General features: G+C 42.2%; 2 protein-coding genes and 1 long non-coding RNA gene across 3 annotated transcripts; 1 reads left to right on the top strand and 2 right to left on the bottom strand.

The window, feature by feature from the left end:
- Positions 1–702: 702 nt before the first annotated feature.
- ccna1 (cyclin A1) lies at positions 703–6,211 on the bottom strand. The gene is made up of 9 exons (XM_035771572.2): positions 6,054–6,211; positions 5,476–5,625; positions 5,171–5,390; positions 4,947–5,065; positions 4,422–4,645; positions 4,053–4,257; positions 3,448–3,561; positions 1,368–1,501; positions 703–1,150 (listed from the first exon to the last, which is right to left on the bottom strand). Exons 2-9 carry the CDS (start codon positions 5,623–5,625, stop codon positions 1,099–1,101), a joined length of 1,218 nt encoding a protein of 405 aa, XP_035627465.1. The 5' UTR covers positions 6,054–6,211; the 3' UTR covers positions 703–1,098.
- Positions 6,212–11,154: 4,943 nt separating this feature from the next.
- On the top strand, positions 11,155–14,380 carry rfxap (regulatory factor X-associated protein). Its single transcript, XM_035771571.2, has 3 exons — positions 11,155–12,935; positions 13,216–13,326; positions 13,489–14,380. Exons 1-3 carry the CDS (start codon positions 12,498–12,500, stop codon positions 13,591–13,593), a joined length of 654 nt encoding a protein of 217 aa, XP_035627464.1. The 5' UTR covers positions 11,155–12,497; the 3' UTR covers positions 13,594–14,380.
- A 2,446-nt stretch (positions 14,381–16,826) lies between these two features.
- Positions 16,827–19,116, bottom strand: LOC127930643 (uncharacterized). The gene is made up of 3 exons (XR_008138596.1): positions 18,987–19,116; positions 17,076–17,765; positions 16,827–17,010 (listed from the first exon to the last, which is right to left on the bottom strand). It is a non-coding gene; the product is annotated as an uncharacterized LOC127930643 (long non-coding RNA).
- Positions 19,117–19,438: the final 322 nt, after the last annotated feature.

The following is a 19,438-nucleotide window of genomic DNA, read 5'->3' as shown; positions in this document are numbered from 1 at the left end:
CAAAATTGCTTAGCGTCAAATTAGACATCATGGTAGACTACAAATCCCTGCTAGCCATCTTCAGCTGACACCTCTACTAACAGGAATTGTCAAAAAAAAAAAAAGAGGCGACAGTTCAGAAGTGTTCAAATTTAGGTAACAGGTCATCAAGAGTCCATTGACTTGAGTCTGCAGTCATGGCATTTGTAGTTGAGCCACATTAGATGTGGGTTAAATATAGGCAAATAATGATTAGTCCTCTTGTCCGAGAGTTCAGTCAGAGCAAGTCTACATGAAAACAGACATTAAGGGTCAAAATCCCCTGTCGGCTCTTACTGTAGTGAGCTGCAGCCATCTATATGGAGAAAGTTACAGTATGGCAGACAAGTGAGGATGCTATGAAACCGCACGCCCAATTTCAGTTTTTGATTTGTTAAAAAAATCCAATAAATGTCGTTCCACTTCATGATTGTGTCCAACTTGTTGATTCTTCACAAAAAAAAAAAATGTTTTATATCTTTATGTTTGAAGCCTGAAATGTGGCAAAGTTTAAAGGGGCCGAACACTTTCGCAAGGCACTGTAACTAAATGTAATACAGCCAAATCCCCAGAGCAGTGGAAAGAGCCCACAGCCATGACCAAACTGATAGAAGGAAAGCATGAAAGCTCCCGGTGTCAAGGCTGAGGACTGAGAAGCGGAGTAATGCAATGCCGAGGCCAAACTACAGGCAACTTGTTTCCTTTAATCACATGATGCAACATACAAGATGCAGCCAGAGGTCCATGATTGTGTGGCAGTGACCAAAAGCAAAAATGACTTCGTACAGTAAAAACAAAGATTCAACCACCCGTTCCGAAAAATAATAATAAAAGGTATTGGTTAAGTCCTGAGCTTACAGACTAGTACTAAAACACTTGAAGTAGGCATTCTAGAGTTAAGTCAACAAGTTACTATTATCATTGCGTTTACTTGATAGCTACCTACACAAATAGCTAGCTAGAACAAAGTGTTAATAAGATAAATTCATTTAAAAAGATTAAAAGCAATACAAATAAGTTATCCAGTAGGCATCTACTGAGCGAGCTAAGAGCTGTGTTGTCAGTCATTTCCCAGCCACTTCAGTAAAAAGGCAGATCCCCAGGAGGACTTAGCATAGACACGTTGCCAAACCTGCAGAGAGGAGAGCCAATCAGCAGATGTTCATGGTAGTATTAAAAAAAAATAACCTAAAAGTTTGGCAACAAGAAACAAGTGTTATTGGACAGGTTAAGGTAGTGAACACAACCCAGGAGTATTGCTGTGGCTAAAGACAGACATGGTTAAAAGGTTAGACACCATGGTTAAAGAATTATAGTAAAAAAATAAATAGTACAGATTACCAACTCACTTTGAGCCCTTGTACTTCTCCCTGATGGCCTGTTGGGGGCGACTGTAGGCACTGAGGTACATCTTGTGGAGGTCCTTGAGGCAGGGTACAATCTCTGCCAGGGTGTAGCCAGTGAAGGTGTACAGGGCATCAGGCTGGAAAAAACAGATGCCACACGGTGAGTGAAGCGAGTCAAACCAGTCCAACTAGGGAATCAGGTAGCCTAGCAGTTAGAGTAATGGGCATTAACCGAAAGGACGCTTTGCAAATACCCGAGCCGACAAGATGAAAAATATGCCGATGTGCCCTTGAGCAAGGAACTCCACCCTAACTTGCTCCTGCGTGCCATACTAGGACACACTGTCAAACATGTCACTGCACCAACCTGGTGTAGGACTTTCTAAACTCAACAACAAAAAATAAATCCCTTTCAGGACCCGGTCTTACAAAGATAATATATAAAAATACAAGTAACTTCACAGATCTTCATTGTAAAGGGTTTAAACACTTCATGCTTGTTCAATGAACCATAAACAATTAATGAACATCCACCTGGTCGTTAAGACACTAACAGCTTAGTGATAGGCAATTAAGGTCACAGTTATGAATACTTAGGACACTAATGAGGCCTTTCTACAGACTCTGAAAAACACCAAAAGAAAGATCCCCAGGGTCCCTGCTTGAACGCGTCTTAGGCATGCTGCAAGGAGGCATGAGGACTGCAGATGAGGCCAGGGCAATAAATTGCCATGTCCGTACTGTGAGACGCCTAAGACAGCGCTACAGGGAGACAGGATGGACAGACGATCGTCCTCGCAGTGGCAGACAACGTGTAACACCTGCACAGGATTGGTCCATCCGATCATCACAACTGCGAGACAGGTACAGGATGGCAACAACTGCCCGAGTTACACCAGGAACACACAATCCCTCCATCAGTGCTCAGACAGTCCAGCCTATTGTGGACAGAGGGCTTGTAGACCTGTTGTTGCTGGTGAGGACCTGCCTTACAACGGTGCCTATGGGCACAAACCCACTCACTGGACCAGGCAGGACTTGCAAAAAGTGCTCTTCACTGACGAGTCGCAGTTTTGTTTCACCAGGGGTGATGGTTGGATTCGTGTTTATCGTCAAAGGAATGAGCGTTACATCGAGGCCTGTACTCTGGAGAGGGATCGATTTGGAGGTGGCGGGTCCGTCATGGTCTGGGGCGGTGTCACAGAGTCGTCGGACTGAGCTTGTCGTCATTGCAGGCAATCTCAACACTGTGTTACAGGGAAGACATCCTCCTCCATGTGGTACCCTTCCTGCAGGCTCAACCTGACATGACCCGCAATGCCACACTGCTCATTCTGTGCGTGACTTCCTGAAAGACAGGAATATCAGTGTTCTGCCATGGCCAGCGAAGAGCCCAGATCTCAATCCCATTGAGCACATCTGGGACCTGTTGGATCGGAGGGTGAGGGCTAGGGCCATTCCCCCCCAGAAATGTCCGGCAACATGCAGGTGCCTTGTTGGAAGAGTGGGGTAACATCTCACAGCAAGAACGGGCAAATCTGGTGCAGTCCATGAGGAGATGCACTGCAGTATTTAATGCAGGTGGTGACCACACCAGATACTGACTGTTACTTTCGACCCCCCTTTGTTCAGGTACACATCATTCAATTTGTTATTTACATGTCTGTGAAACTTGTTCAGTTCTTGTCTCAGTTGTCAAATCTCATTGCATTCATACAAATTTACACATTAAGTCTGCTGAAAATAAAAGTTGACAGGGAGGACGTCATTTTTTTTGACGAGTCTACTTATGAGAACAATGTCTAAAAGGGAGATTACCACACCAGGATAAAATGCATGTATGAGTTGGTATTCTTGATTTAAGGTCAGAACAGGCACTAGTTCTAGGTGGTGGTGGGGGGTTACCCCAGAGTGATGATACAAGATACAACAGTCAGCATAAGACCAATGGCCATCAGAGTACAGCAGACAGGAATGTCTTACCCCAGAGTGATGATGCAACAGTCAGCATACAGCAGACAGGAATGTCTTACCCCAGAGTGATGATGCAACAGTCAGCATACAGCAGACAGGATTGTCTTACCCAGAGGGACTTGTTGAGGGTGTAGTTGGCCAGACAGAAAGCAGCAGCCGCCACCATAGAGGGGAAGTAGTGCAGGAATGGATCCACTTCCAACATGCTCAGCTCTGCCACATACTGAGAGTAGAGTGACATTAAAACAAAAGAACACTTGTTAACTGCAACAAAACACTCATGCACATTAAATTAATAATGTTGATAAGCCATTTAGTCAACTGGGGTGAAACACACTTCACATCAGGCCTGGGCAATTCCAGCTCTCAGGGACCTGATTGGTGTCACTCTCCCCCAGCAAACACACCTGATAAACAAATTGCATTTTTAACTGAAGATCATGATTAGTTGATTTGAGTCAAGTGTGTTCTAGGGCGAAAGTGTTTCACCAATCAGGACCCCGAGGACTTGGGTCTCCCTACAGGGTCAACTCATTGGGTTTTATTTAACCAGGTGAGAACACATTCTTACAAGAGTGATTAAACGATTGAACACTTGGGTCAGAGTACTGACTCATGTACCCTGATACCATGCTGCTAGCCTAAAGGCACATTTCAAAAACATGGCACAGCTATCAAGCAGTCAGACATGAGTATCCAGTTCTCTGTAAGTACCAGGGCAAGGCTCTCAGTCTTGAAGCAAACTGCTTGGACGGTGAGGAAATGGCGGAGGAACTGGTGTGTGGTGGGGGCGGTCATGTCGAATGCCAACACCTTCAGCAGGAAGTGTTCCATACGAAGCAGCTGCTTCTTGGTGTAAGTGTCATCTGTGATGTACACAAAGTCATCCACCTCCGGAGGGTAGATCTCCTCGTATTTACTACCAGAGAAAAGGGTTAACACTAAAAAAGCCCATTTACCGCAGCTGAAAGTGAACCACCTTTCCTACAGATTACTCGTGGCAGGACTACGCCAGAACTAGTATTGTAAACAGATAAAAGAGTTAGTTTACAAAAATTCTACTGAATTTGTAAGGTGACTTACGCAGCCAGCAGCAGTGCAGCGGTGCCCACCAGCTGCAGCTTGCCCCGGAGTACAGACATGCAGGAGAGGAAGCGGTCCATGTAGTTGACAGCCAGGTAGATAGTCTCCCCACACAGCTTGTACTCCTGGCCGACCTCCACCAGCCAGTCCACCAGGATGACACGCATGCAGTTGGTGATATCCGGCTGCTTCCGCATGTAGCCAGACTTCGGATGGCACTTAATCTGGAACAGAGGGTTAGAAAGACTTAACCACCTTCAGTTAGAGCAATTTTAAAAAACAGGCAAATCTAAAGAACGTTTATATGTAGCTGGTGTGAGGTTAACAGCAGGATAAAGTAAATATACAAAAAGCCAGCCAAGCTACAACTAAAGTGCTGGCGTGTGAAGCCACAATGGCTGCCATGCCTGATCCAGGTATTTTGGGGGGGGGGGTGAACTGTGCATTTCATTTAACAGATGCCCTTAAGTCAGAGGCATAGAAGACATTTAAACAAGTAGCCGTATTGCTTGAACGAGTGCGCACTTCACTCTTGCGTAAGTGTTTGTGGATGTCCTCAGAATATTCTGCCAGACACATGGCATTCTGAGTGGTGACAGCCTCGTTATCTGGCAGCGACTGCATAGAAGTGTCCATGCATGACCCTGCAAAACAAAGGTTTACTATTAAATGAGTCGGTGTTGTGAAAGTTGACATGGTGATGAGTCATGGCACCCTTGGTGTGTAATGGCACCAAAGGCCGACCTCACCTGAGCTCAGGTCCAGGAAGAGACGCAAATCTCTACGTTGCATAGCAGCGGTTTCCTCATCCACCGCCAGAGGCTCTGCAGCCACTAGTTCACCAGAGGCTGGGATGACGACCTCACATGGCTCATCCACATAGATGTCAGCGCTAGAGCTTGAGGGACAACCCAGGAGATTGGTGTGGGAATTGTCCAAAATAGAGCCACGTTTGGAAAAAATAACTCCCTAAACAAACAAAACGATGATTAGCCAATATGAAGAGACTTGACGCAGAAATAAAAATAAAATAAAAAACCTCAAAACTACTGACCTGACCAAAAGATCGACTGTGTTGTTCGTTTTCTGTTAAAACGCCGAGTATAGTCCTCTGTTTAGCCCGGTCCATACGGGATGAATCCATCCTATTTGAGGCCAGAACATTTTCTTGGCTACTAAGACGGGCGACAGAGCTGAAGTTCATCTTTATAAAATAAAAATAAAGTTGAAAAAAAAAAACTATAAGTAGAGGGTATTATAGATCAGGAGGGTTAAAAACAAACCTAAATGTACCTAGTGGATCTGTATAAACTGGCTGCCATGACTACCGGAGGGGTTTAACACGTTCGCAGGTCGCCTTGAATTATTATACACAAATAAAACTTCAGCTGGCTAGTTAGCTAAGCTATTATCGCAAAGACAACCAAAACAAAGTTTAAAAAAATATAAAAAATAAATAAATAAACAGTGTGTGTTGCAACTCGTGCACACACAATTTATTTATTTTTTATATTTTTTTTTATAACAACTCGTTATAGCCAACGCTTCAAATGTTTGGCTTTAAGGTAGCTTGCAATTGAACAGTTTCAATTGATATTTGTGTATATATATATATATATAAATGCCACAAACCTTAGTTGCGTGTTACACAGCCGATGATGCACAAACTAGAGAAGACAAAGTTATTTTAAATTATTTTGTCGTGGTATGACTAGCTACCTCCCAGCGGTTTATATTGGCCTGTGCATGCAGGTTTGTCTCATTCGGATGAACGCACTGATCAGCTGTTCCAGCTGTTGCTGTGTAAAACTCAGATGTTGATGTGTAAAACTCAGCTGTTTCAGATGTTACTGTGTAAAACTCAGCTGTTTCAGATGTTGCTGTGTAAAACTCAGCTGTTTCAGATGTTGCTGTGTAAAACTCAGCTGTTTCTGATTTACACAAATATCAATCGAAGTCCGAACCGCTCTCAGTCGCGCGGTCCAATCACAGCCGACAACGAGACCACGTGGTGACGTTTCCATCGCAATGTGAAGACGCTCTCAGTTGCGCGGTCCAATCACAGCCGACGACGAGACCACGTGGTGGCGTTTCCATAGCAACATGAAGACGCTCATAGTTTGCGCGCAGCAATATTAGTCTACAATCTCAAAAGAAAACGTTGCCATGAACTGAATGATCATTGATATTTTTATGATCAAAATCTATTAGTGTTTCAGAGAGGGAAAAAGATTTGCCTGGCTAGCCAGACTCATTTAGGGTTTCATTTAAACTGGCACCCGGTTGAACCGGGCAATGATCCGTCACGTGACCGAGCTGAAACCGGTGAGGGAGATGCACCCTGCTCGGGTCAGGTTGTCAACCAAGCAGCAATGCAACTTCTCTTTTCCATAAACTATATCTCGGAATGTTCTAATTCGTTCTCATTGGGAAGGAAGATGAAGCGTTTAAAAAAAAATCAAAAGCAATCGCTTTTAAATTTGAAAAACAGATTCCTACTTATTACTCCACATTCTAAAGTTAGTGAGTATGGCTGGGGGTGATTGGGTGTTGGACAATTTAGCATTTTTCAAATAAAGATTAAACCAAAGACCAGGTAGGTTTTCCAATGCCTCGCAACGAAGAGCACCGATTGGTAAAAAAAAACAGATATTGAATATCCCTTTGAGCATGGTGAAATTATTAATTACACTTTTGATGATGTATCAATTACACCCAGTCACTACAAAGATACAGGCGTCCTTTCTAACTCAGTTGCCGGAGAGGAAGTAAACCACTCGGGGATGTCCCCATGAGGCCAATGATGACTTTAAGGGTGTTTTCACATTCAGTCCTCTTTAAAGTAACCGATCTCAGTCCTCTTTAAAGTAAACTCTGGGGTAAAAAAGCAACATAAGTTCCCTGTCTATTCACACTTCCCTTGCCTTGAATGCTCAGCTCTCTTACCACTTCACTTCAACATGTTTGTGGTCTGAGTCCTCTTTGCATTCGCATTGCTATATTTAGAAAATAGCCAAGATATTTTTCCAACATTTACTCAATAGAGCCCCACAGTGGAGGGAAAAAGGCCACGTTAGCAACCGTGGGCGACACCGTGATACTACAAGCAGCTCAATACACCGGCGCAGTAGACATTTGAACAGGTCGTCGTACAGCCCAATCAGCCACGCAAAAAGGTCTTGAGTGGCAACAAATCTGCCCAATTAGCTGAATCGCTTTCACTACAACCACTGGTCCTCATATAGCAGGGGTGTCAAAGTCAAATGGACGGAGGGCCAAATAAAAAATTTAGCTACAAGCCGAGGGCCGGACTGTTCGAATGTTCATTGAACATTTTTTAAATGACGCATATAGTCTAGTGAACCTAATTGAACCTACTGAAAACCTAACAAATATATTCCAATATGATCAGATAAATAAAGCAATATTTTCTTATGGCTCTGTCAGTAATCTTTAATTTTCAACAGACACAAAAGACAAATTTCCTTTATATAAAAATCCCCATAACATGAACATTAAATGAAAAAAAAACGGTATTCAAGGCACCATCAGTAGCCTATATTTTCTATTTTAGCAAAAGTGGGCTAAATTTACTTCAAAGAAAAAAACAATAATAGCAATTTTCTATCATCCACTCAACTGAAATATTTTTAAAATATAATTGGATTGAAATACAATAAAATAAAGTGCAAAAATCTATTAATCAAAAACAACACTTTGTTTAAGGAGAAGTAACATGCAGTGAAAACAAATATTAAACTTTAACTTTTAAACTTGAACTGAGTAAAAACTCTAAATATGTGATTGCACAGTAATGTTCACTTGTTTGAGGTTGAGGGTGATACTTGGTGGTGTCCCATCTTTTCCACAAGTTCATCAATGTTCGGGGTAAGGCTCTGAGCTGAGGAAATCCTCAGAATTGAGTGGAGGTGTTCAGCAGTAAGTCGACTTCTGTGTGATGTTTTGTTCAAGTTCATCAAAGAAAACAGTTGTTCACACAGGTATGTGCTGCCAAACATAGACAACGTTTGAGCAGCCTGGATGCGCAGCTGGGGCATTGTGTCGGGAGGAAACGGGCGAACTCCGCAGCACCCACTGCCGCATATTTTGCCCTCAGTGCATCATTGCATTGGAGGTCAATCAACTCCATTTGGAGGTTTGGTGGTGAGCTTTCCACGTCAACAGCAAATGGGTTACCGAGCAGTTCCAACCTGCTTTTTTGTGCTTCAAAGTCAGCAAATCGGCGTCGAAAGTCAGCGGCAAGCATACCTATTTTATCAGCCAACTGTGCGCTCGGGAACGCACTGGTAGAGAGCTTCTCTTTCATGGTCTGGCAGCTGGGAAAGTGGCTCAAATTTTCTTTCCGCATCTGCGTCTCCCACAGAGTCAGTTTGGTTTTAAATGCCTTCACTGTACTGTACATATCAGAGATGACACGATCCCGACCCTGCAGCTGCAAGTTCATTGCATTCAGATGACTCGTAATGTCACACAGAAAAGCCATTTCACACAGAAACATTTCGTCTCAGAGTTGTGTTGTGTCTTGTCTTTCCCTTTGCTGTCCAAGAACAGACAAATCTCCTCACGAAGCTCGAAACATCTTTGAAGCACCTTTCCCTGGCTTAGCCATCGCACCTCTGTGTGATAAGGCAAATCACCATGCTCCGTTTCTAACTCCGTCAGAAATGCCTTGAACTGGCGGTGATTCAAACCTTTGGCTCTGATAAAGTTAACTGGGCGTGATGATGCTCATTACATGCTCCATTTTCAAGGCTTTACCGCACAACGCTTCCTGGTGTATGATACAATGATAAGCTGTCAGCTCACCTGTCGCGTTTTCCTCTTGCATCTTTTCCCGTATCTTCGCCACCAGTCCGCTCCTGTGTCCACACATCGCAGGTGCTCCGTCGGTTGTCAAACCCACGAGTTTTTCCCAAGGCAGCTCCATCTCATTTACACATCTTGACACCTCTTCATACAAATCATGCCCGTAGTTGTGCCATGCATAGGACGTAAAGCCAAAAACTCCTCTGTCACGCTTAGGCTGGAGTCCACTCCGCGGATGAAAATTGACAACTGGGCAATGTCAGAAATGTCGGTGCTCTCATCCACAGCCAAGGAATATGCAATGAAATATTTTCCCTTTTTCACAAGCTGCTCTTTTAGATTGATGGACAACTGGTCTACTCTCTCGGCAATGGTGTTTCTGCTCAGACTCACATTTAAAAAGAGTTGCCTTTTTCTGGGCAAACTTCGTCACAAACTTTAATCATGCAGTTTTTGATGAAATCCCCTCCGTAAATGGCCGGGCTGATTTAGCGATCTCTTCTGCCAAAATAAAACTGGCCTTGACAGCAGCCTGGCCTTGTGATTTGGCTTTTTGAACAGAGCCTGTCGAGATTTGAGGCCTCGTTTTAATTCCTCTGCCTTTTGTAGCCTTTGTTCCATGTCCATATTCTTGTTTTTGTCCGCGTGTTTCGTTTCATAATGTCGTCTCAGATTATACTCTTTCAGTACCGCCACACTTTCTCCACACAGAAGACACACAGGTTTTCCAGCTACCTCCGTGAACAAATACTCCGACTCCCACCTTGTTTGAAACCCCGGTTCTCAGTGTCCACCTTCCGTTTTGCCATTTTTGATGGGTATCTGAAAGTTAATTTTACTGTGATGCTGACAACTGCTGTGCCAATAAATATTGAAATGAAGCAACTGCTCGGTGCGTCACCGTTGCATTGTGGGAAATGTAGTATTGGTGCGTGTAAAAGATCTGCGGGCTGCCGGCTTGCTGCGGTCTGCGGGCCGGTTCTAATAATAAATCAAGATCATCCCAGGGGCCGTAAAAAACCTTCTCGCGGGCCGGATGTGGCCCGCGGGCCTTGACTCTGACATATGTGTCATATAGAGTACCACAGTAGGAGTCATAATACTGTAATGAAACCCGTAGGGAGCAGGTCACGAACCCTCGACCTTCTAGCCCGAGGTCCGGCGCGCTATCAACTGTGCTGCAAAAGCACGCTCGTGCGGCAGGAACGATTTCCGCGCTTATAAACCCAGGGTCATTACAATACCCAGAAAGTCTAATAGACACAGACCTTGTTTTAAGTTTCTAAAATCGCCCATGGGAAAAAATTAATGGGGGAAAAACGATTTCCCAAAAGCTAATAGTTAGCATTTAGTTCCAAAATAAGACATACTTATATTAATCAAAATATAATATTTACATGTAAAAATGACTGGTAACAGAATAAATGGCAAAAGAATAATAACAAATTAAATAATGCTTTAATTAAACATTTTATACTCAAATTTCTACCGCCAACCTGCACATCATCTTTTTGTTTTGTTTGTTGCACTAATGTGAGGGGCTACGGCAGGGGGAAGAGTTAACTAGGCAAGTGGGTTAAGAATTCTTATTTACAATGACGGCCTAGGAACAGTGGGTTAACTGCCTTGTTCAGGGGGCAGAACGACAGATTTTTAGCTTGTCAGCTCTGGGATTCTATTCAGCAACCTTCCAGTTACTGGTCCAATGCTCTAACCACTGGGCTAACTGACACCCCAATTTCCACAGTGTCATGTAGGGCTGCACGATTTTAACAACAAATCTAGGCCTTATTTTTTGTAAGAGGAAACATTGAGTGTTGCGACAGATTATAGGGTCCCACTCCCCTGGGAAACAACTGACCAACACTTTGGTCCCTACCCCGTTACAACAACACCTCCATAGAGATCGTATTACTATTCCAATTTCTTATTCTATGAATTCAAACAACGCTGTATTCAAAGTGCCCACTATTACATTCCAACTAGGCTATAGAGTTTGAATAGTTATTATATTTCCATGATTCCAACAGTTCACCAGTGTTTTGATCTAAATCGCAAGTGAAATCGTCGTTGAAATACTTGGTTAAAAAATAAAGGGTTGATTTGTTGTCAAAATCGTGCAGCCCTACGTGGCAGTGAGAATACGATCTCAAATGAGAAACTTTTGAAGTTTGATTGAACAGTATAAAACAATCAGAATAGAGAAAGCCCCATTGAAAACATGTAATTTAGGTACAGCCTTACAGTATATTAGGTACAGCCTTACAGTATATTAGGTACAGCCTTACAGTACATTAGGTACAGCCTTACAGTATATTAGGTACAGCCTTACAGTATATTAGGTACAGCCTTACAGTATATTAGGTACAGCCTTACAGTATATTAGGTACAGCTTTACAGTATATTAGGTACAGCCTTACAGTATATTAGGTACAGCCCTGCTAGCCACCTCACCCACAAAAGAGACACACATTTGATACACCCCCATAACCTCCTCTGACTGCAGCTGGAGAGGTTTGAACAGATAAGATTATGACGTTTTGAAATATGCCTGTTCTGATGTATATGGAAATTGATTTGTAAAATTACTGAAAGAAAATGTATGTCTCTTGACTTGACAAACTGTATTTTGTATTCATATGTTTTGCATTGAAAAAAAACATGATAATATATATGCTATTTATATCATCAACATCAATATAGCACGTTAACTTTCACATTTCATTTTGTCTGAGCATTTCCAGGTGTGCCACAAATCTATTTCATGCAGGTGTGTTAGTGTGTGTGTGTGTGTGAGAGAGAGAGATAATTCCATATATGACCAGCAGAGGGCAGCCTGCAGAAGGACTCCTCCCTGTCCTGCTCTCTCTCGGCGGACTGTCCTCGTTTGTTTTTGTTGTGTGAGAGGAAGGGAAGCATCAAGCCTACAGATTAAACATTTGTGGGGTATTTATAAATAATTTCCTCACTTAATTATATGATGTTGCTTTAGATCAGGTATCTATAACCGTATTATTTAATTAGCGTGATCCATCGTTTCGTGCAGAGACTCAGATCTATGACAGGGAAGTGAATGTCAAGCTAGTCGACTAGTTAGCTTCCAATTACATGCGAGTTAACTCACAACACCTTGCCAGCTACAGCCTAACGTTACATCAATAGATTACGGGACAGGCCACTTCTCTGGGCAACTGTTTTACGTTATCCATTTTCTACAAAATCGTGGGGGGATTAAATTTGATCTAAATCATGAGTGAAGAGGAGAGTTCCACCTCAACGGGTAACAACAAGGACTCGAGTATTTCGCTCCTACTAACCAAGGACGGACAGACGTACTACGTTGACAAAAGCGGTGTTGTCGACTGCAGAAATGTAGTCACGCCGCAAGAATCGGACAATAACATGTTCTCGTACGACATGGATGATGCCGACGAGGAGAGCGACGTTTTAGACACCTCGGACCCGCGTGACAGCGCTGCGAGTCCCGAAGAGCTCAACGAGGAAGACGGATTCGGGGAGAACGAGAACGTGTCGAAAACGTGCACGTACGACGGTTGTACGGAGACCACGACCCAGGTAGCCAAGCAGCGGAAACCCTGGATGTGTAAGAAGCACCGTAACAAGATGTACAAAGACAAGTACAAGAAGAAGAAAAGTGACCAGGCTATGTCCAGCGGGAAACAAGATGTAAGAGTTTACCTGGCCGACAGACAAACACGCAAACACACACCGGGTGTAATTCTTTCATCTGTTTTTCTATCATAGTCCAGGAAATACACAATATGTGCATGGTTTTGTTCCAGCCCAGTGCTGAATACATCTGATCCAACTCATCATTCGTTGAGTCAGGTTTGTTACGATAGGGCTGGAACAAAACCCTGGTGTGGTTCCTCAGGACTAGGACTGAAGAATACTGCTCTAGTCTAAAGGGTTATATATTGATCTGTACTGTGTGTGTGTTGATCAGGAGAGTTTGGAGGAGAGGCCTGTGTCTGTAAACAAGCAGCGTCTTGGCACCGTGGGGGACCGTCCGGCCAGACCCTCCCTCATCGAACAGGTGCTCAACCAGAAGAGACTGGTGGGTCACACAGACAGACACGTATAGACACGGCAGTTAACACATCTTAGGTTGTTGAAATGTGCAGCATATTTTCAGTCCCTGTAATGGCACCTACCAGTACCGTGAATTCAAACCATGTATTACGTCACACTAGCGTGTGTGTGTGTGTTTTGTCCCCAGTCTCTGCTGAGGAGTCCTGAGGTCATCAGGTTTCTACAGCAGCAGCAGCGTCTCCTGACCACCCAAAGTCACAGCCAATCACAGCCTGACTTCCAGGGCTGCTAACGGGACAACAGGGGAGGGGCCAGCCACTCTCTGTGTGTCCACCTCCAGACACGGGTTCTAGAATGTAGAATGTTCTGGAATTATGCTAAGTCATTCTGGAACTATTCCATCTATCACGATGGCAGGAGGACACAGTTGTTAGTACCTATCTAACTCATAGGGGTTAACCAACCCCTAACCTTAACACAACCCTGACATTACCCTAACTATCTTATGACTCGTTCACTTGATATATACGCATATTGTCAGGTGCACCACTCAGACTGGTGCAGGACCCCCCCAAAACCTCGGAGCAGCCGTTCTACGTGGTTTTCCCTCCCTGCTTTCTTACGCGATGAATCATGTGGGCCTGTACCCCCAAAAAACATACAGAAACTGAAATCCTAATGTACTGTACTGCCCATCCGGTGAGGTGATACAGCATGGCCATGTAGTGACGCCCAGCGAAAAGATATTCAGGCTCGTTTACCGGAGTAGGTAGTAAAGACGGAATGGAGACTGTATTCTTATCAACATCAACTGTGCTTCCAATCAATCCATTCATCAATCAATCCATCAATCAATCCATTCATCAATCAATCCATTCATCAATCAATCCATTCATCAATCAATCCATTCATCAATCAATCCATTCATCAATCAATCCATTCATCAATCAATCCATTCATCAATCAATCCATTCATCAATCAATCCATTCATCAATCAATCCATTCATCAATCAATCCATTCATCAATCAATCCATTCATCAATCAATCCATTCATCAATCAATCCATTCATCAATCAATCTGTTAAATAGAATTCATGAAGTTGGTAAACAAACCGCTCTAAATGTCACTGTCCGCTAGAAAAACAAAAGGGAACTCACTTGTTTTAATGTTGTTTTTTATTTTGTTTTGTCTGCTGTGTTAAACTGACGTTTTGGCCCAATTTTTAGATTCGATTTTGAAAACAAGACTGTAGTAAACAGATAGTAGATGTGACAGAGAATATAATTTTATACCCAAACTTCTGTTTAATAAATAGGTAGCATTGTGTGGTTGTTGTTAAGATGACAGATGTATCAAGTCTGAATTCACTGTATCGGATTGCTATCAGTTTTTCTGTGATTACATGTGACAATGACAATCATGCTTCAGTGTGTGTGTGTGGGGGGGGGCATAGCGTGATGTTTGAAGGGGAGGGGGCATAGAGTGATGTTTGAAGGGGAGGGGGCATAGAGTGATGTTTGAAGGGGGGCATAGCGTGATGTTTGAAGGGGAGGGGGCATAGAGTGATGTTTGAAGGGGAGGGGGCATAGCGTGATGTTTGAAGGGGAGGGGGCATAGCGTGATAGCGTGATGTTTGAAGGGGAGGGGGCATAGCGTGATGTTTGAAGGGGAGGGGGCATAGAGTGATGTTTGAAGGGGAGGGGGCATAGAGTGATGTTTGAAGGGGGGCATAGCGTGATGTTTGAAGGGAGGGGGCATAGAGTGATGTTTGAAGGGGAGGGGCATAGAGTGATGTTTGAAGGGGGGCATAGCGTGATGTTTTAGAGTGATGTTTGAAGGGGGGCATAGCGTGATGTTTGAAGGGGAGGGGGTAGAGTGATGTTTGCATAGCGTGATGTTTGAAGGGGGGCATAGCGTGATGTTTGAAGGGGGCATAGCGTGATGTTTGAAGGGGGGCATAGCGTGATGTTTGGAGGGGGGGGCATAGCGTGATGTTTGGAGGTGGGGGGCATAGCGTGATGTTTGAAGGGGAGGGGCATAGAGTGATGTTTGAAGGGGGGCATAGCGTGATGTTTGAAGGGGGGCATAGCGTGATGTTTGAAGGGGAGGGGGCATAGAGTGATGTTTGAAGGGGGGCATAGCGTGATGTTTGAAGGGGGGCATAGCGTGATGTTTGAAGGGGAGGGGCATAGCGTGATGTTTGAAGGGGGGGGGCATAGCGTGATGTTTGGAGGGGGCATAGCGTGATGTTTGAAGGGGGGCATAGCGTGATGTTTGGAGGCGGGGGTGATGTTTGGAGGTGGGGGGCATAGCGTGATGTTTGAAGGGGAGGGGCATAGAGTGATGTTTGAAGGGGGGCGTGATGTTTGAAGGGGGGCATAGCGTGATGTTTGAAGGGGAGGGGCATAGAGTGATGTTTGAAGGGGGGCATAGCGTGATGTTTGAAGGGGGGCATAGCGTGATGTTTGAAGGGGAGGGGGCATAGCGTGATGTTTGAAGGGGTGGGGGCATAGCGTGATGTTTGGAGGTGGGGGGCATAGCGTGATGTTTGAAGGGGGCATAGCGTGATGTTTGAAGGGGGGCATAGAGTGATGTTTGAAGGGGGGCATAGCGTGATGTTTGAAGGGGGGAGCGTGATGCTTGAAGGGGGGCATAGCGTGATGTTTGAAGGGGGGCATAGCGTGATGTTTGAAGGGGGGCAGGGTGCTAAAAAGCTACTATGTGACTGTCTGCTCGGTTTTTAAATCAAGGTTGGGGTCAATTCCAGTCAGGAAGTAAACCTAATTCCTAAGAGAATTGGAATTTTCAATTTACTTTCTGAATTGAAATGGGATTAACCACAACCTTGGTATAATCTATTTGTTGTGATGTGTAATCTGTAGTTTGGGGTAGAACCTGCAACCCTAACCACAGATCTAGGATCAGATTACCCTATGAACCAATCCTTAACCATTAAGTCCTATTTATACCAGGTTTGGGGTAGAACCTGCAACCCTAACCACAGATCTAGGATCAGATTACCCTATGAACCGATCCTTAACCATTAAGTCCTATTTATACCAGGTTTGGGGTAGAACCTGCAACCCTAACCACAGATCTAGGATCAGATTACCCTATGAACCAATCCTTAACCATTAAGTCCTATTTATACCAGGTTTGGGGTAGAACCTGCAACCCTAACCACAGATCTAGGATCAGATTACCCTATGAACCGATCCTTAACCATTAAGTCCTATTTATACCAGGTTTGGGGTAGAACCTGCAACCCTAACCACAGATCTACGATCAGATTACCCTATGAACCGATCCTTAACCATTAAGTCCTATTTATACCAGGTTTGGGGTCAATTCCATTTAAACTCAATTCTCCAAACCTGATTAATACCAAATGCAATTAGCTAAGCAAAAATGGTTATCCTTCATAGATGCGTAGTGACAAATTGCAGGTCTAGACACGTTTGCGTACGGTTGAAGTAGTTTCCCTAATAGTCATCTACTGGTAACATCTGACCTTGGATCAGTGGTTAGTACGGTTGAAGTAGTTTCCCTAATAGTCATCTACTGGTAACATCTGACCTTGGATCAGTGGTTAGTACGGTTGAAGTAGTTTCCCTAATAGTCATCTACTGGTAACATCTGACCTTGGATCAGTGGTTAGTACGGTTGAAGTAGTTTCCCTAATAGTCATCTACTGGTAACATCTGACCTTGGATCAGTGGTTAGTACGGTTGAAGTAGTTTCCCTTATAGTCATCTACTGGTAACATCTGACCTTGGATCAGTGGTTAGTACGGTTGAAGTAGTTTCCCTAATAGTCATCTACTGGTAACATCTGACCTTGGATCAGTGGTTAGTACGGTTGAAGTAGTTTCCCTTATAGTCATCTACTGGTAACATCTGACCTTGGATCAGTGGTTAGTACGGTTGAAGTAGTTTCCCTTATAGTCATCTACTGGTAACATCTGACCTTGGATCAGTGGTTAGTACTCCTCTCATCAGACTGCCTATGTAATGTCTATTAAACACTGTGTTTTGACAATGTGTCGAGTTTGTCTCGTTAACTGCTTTTTTTAAGAAGCACTAGTGCAACATCTAGTCTAGTTTTCTCTGAATAAATACATTTAGGCAGGGATTCAATCCAATTGCACAATTAGGCTACGATTGCACCTCTTTAAAAGCAATATTTCACTGTTGGCGGAGATCGGTGAACATGTCAAATCGGAAGTTACCAAGAATCAAATGTCAAGTGAGCTACATCGGATCGAATCCCGGATTTATTCACCGAGAAGGCTATTACAGAGGCTATTACAGAGGCTATTACAGAGGCTATTACAGATGTCATATGTTCATGAGCACAGTTCCTTCATGTATCGTAAATATACTACACACAAAACGACTTCATTGTATCGTAAATATACTACACATAAAACTACTTCATCTATCGTAAATATACTACACACAACTACTTAATGTATCGTAAATATACTACACATAAAACGACTTCATTGTATCGTAAATATACTACACATAAAACTACTTCATGTATCGTAAATATACTACACATAAAACTACTTCATGTATCGTAAATATACTACACATAAAACTACTTCATGTATCGTAAATATACTACACACAAAACTACTTCATGTATCGTAAATATACTACACATAAAACTACTTCATTGTATCGTAAATATACTACACATAAAACTACTTCATCTATCGTAAATATACTACACACAACTACTTAATGTATCGTAAATATACTACACATAAAACGACTTCATTGTATCGTAAATATACTACACATAAAACTACTTCATGTATCGTAAATATACTACACATAAAACTACTTCATGTATCGTAAATATACTACACACAAAACTACTTCATGTATCGTAAATATACTACACATAAAACGACTTCATTGTATCGTAAATATACTACACATAAAACTACTTCATCTATCGTAAATATACTACACACAACTACTTAATGTATCGTAAATATACTACACATAAAACGACTTCATTGTATCGTAAATATACTACACATAAAACTACTTCATGTATCGTAAATATACTACACATAAAACTACTTCATGTATCGTAAATATACTACACACAAAACTACTTCATGTATCGTAAATATACTACACATAAAACGACTTCATTGTATCGTAAATATACTACACATAAAACTACTTCATCTATCGTAAATATACTACACACAACTACTTAATGTATCGTAAATATACTACACATAAAACGACTTCATTGTATCGTAAATATACTACACATAAAACTACTTCATGTATCGTAAATATACTACACATAAAACTACTTCATGTATCGTAAATATACTACACACAAAACTACTTCATGTATCGTAAATATACTACACACAAAACTACTTCATGTATCGTAAATATACTACACATAAAACGACTTCATGTATCATAAATATACTACACACAACTACTTAATGTATCGTAAATATACTACACATAAAACTACTTCATGCATCGTAAATATACTACACATAAAACTACTTCATGTATCGTAAATATACTACACATAAAACGACTTCATTGTATCGTAAATATACTACACATAAAACTACTTCATGTATCGTAAATATACTACACATAAAACTACTTCATGTATCGTAAATATACTACACACAACTACTTCATGTATCGTAAATATACTACACATAAAACTACTTCATGTATCGTAAATATACTACACATAAAACTACTTCATGTATCGTAAATATACTACACATAAAACGACTTCATGTATCGTAAATATACTACACACAAAACTACTTCATGTATCGTAAATATACTACACATAAAACTACTTCATGTATCGTAAATATACTACACATAAAACTACTTCATGTATCGTAAATATACTACACATAAAACTACTTCATGTATCGTAAATATACTACACACAAAACTACTTCATGCATCATAAATATACTACACACAAAACGACTTCATGTATCGTAAATATACTACACATAAAACTACTTCATGTATCGTAAATATACTACACATAAAACTACTTCATGTATCGTAAAGATACTACACATAAAACTACTTCATGTATCGTAAATATACTACACA

This window comes from Oncorhynchus keta, chromosome 6 (genome assembly GCF_023373465.1).
Source record: "Oncorhynchus keta strain PuntledgeMale-10-30-2019 chromosome 6, Oket_V2, whole genome shotgun sequence".
In the NCBI taxonomy this organism is placed as follows: domain Eukaryota; kingdom Metazoa; phylum Chordata; class Actinopteri; order Salmoniformes; family Salmonidae; genus Oncorhynchus; species Oncorhynchus keta.
This window is presented reverse-complemented; position numbering and strand designations above follow the sequence as displayed.

Coding starts and splice junctions, on each gene's coding strand:
- ccna1 (XM_035771572.2), bottom strand. CDS start 5,625: ATGAACTTCAGCTCTGTCGCCCGTCTTAGTAGCCAAGAAAATGTTCTG. Junction 3,562..4,052: donor AGACTGAGAGCCTTGCCCTG/GTACTTACAGAG, acceptor CTCTACTCTCAG/TATGTGGCAGAGCTGAGCAT. Junction 1,502..3,447: donor CCCTCAACAAGTCCCTCTGG/GTAAGACAATCC, acceptor TGTTTTTTCCAG/CCTGATGCCCTGTACACCTT.
- rfxap (XM_035771571.2), top strand. CDS start 12,498: ATGAGTGAAGAGGAGAGTTCCACCTCAACGGGTAACAACAAGGACTCG. Junction 12,936..13,215: donor TGTCCAGCGGGAAACAAGAT/GTAAGAGTTTAC, acceptor TGTGTTGATCAG/GAGAGTTTGGAGGAGAGGCC. Junction 13,327..13,488: donor TGCTCAACCAGAAGAGACTG/GTGGGTCACACA, acceptor TTTTGTCCCCAG/TCTCTGCTGAGGAGTCCTGA.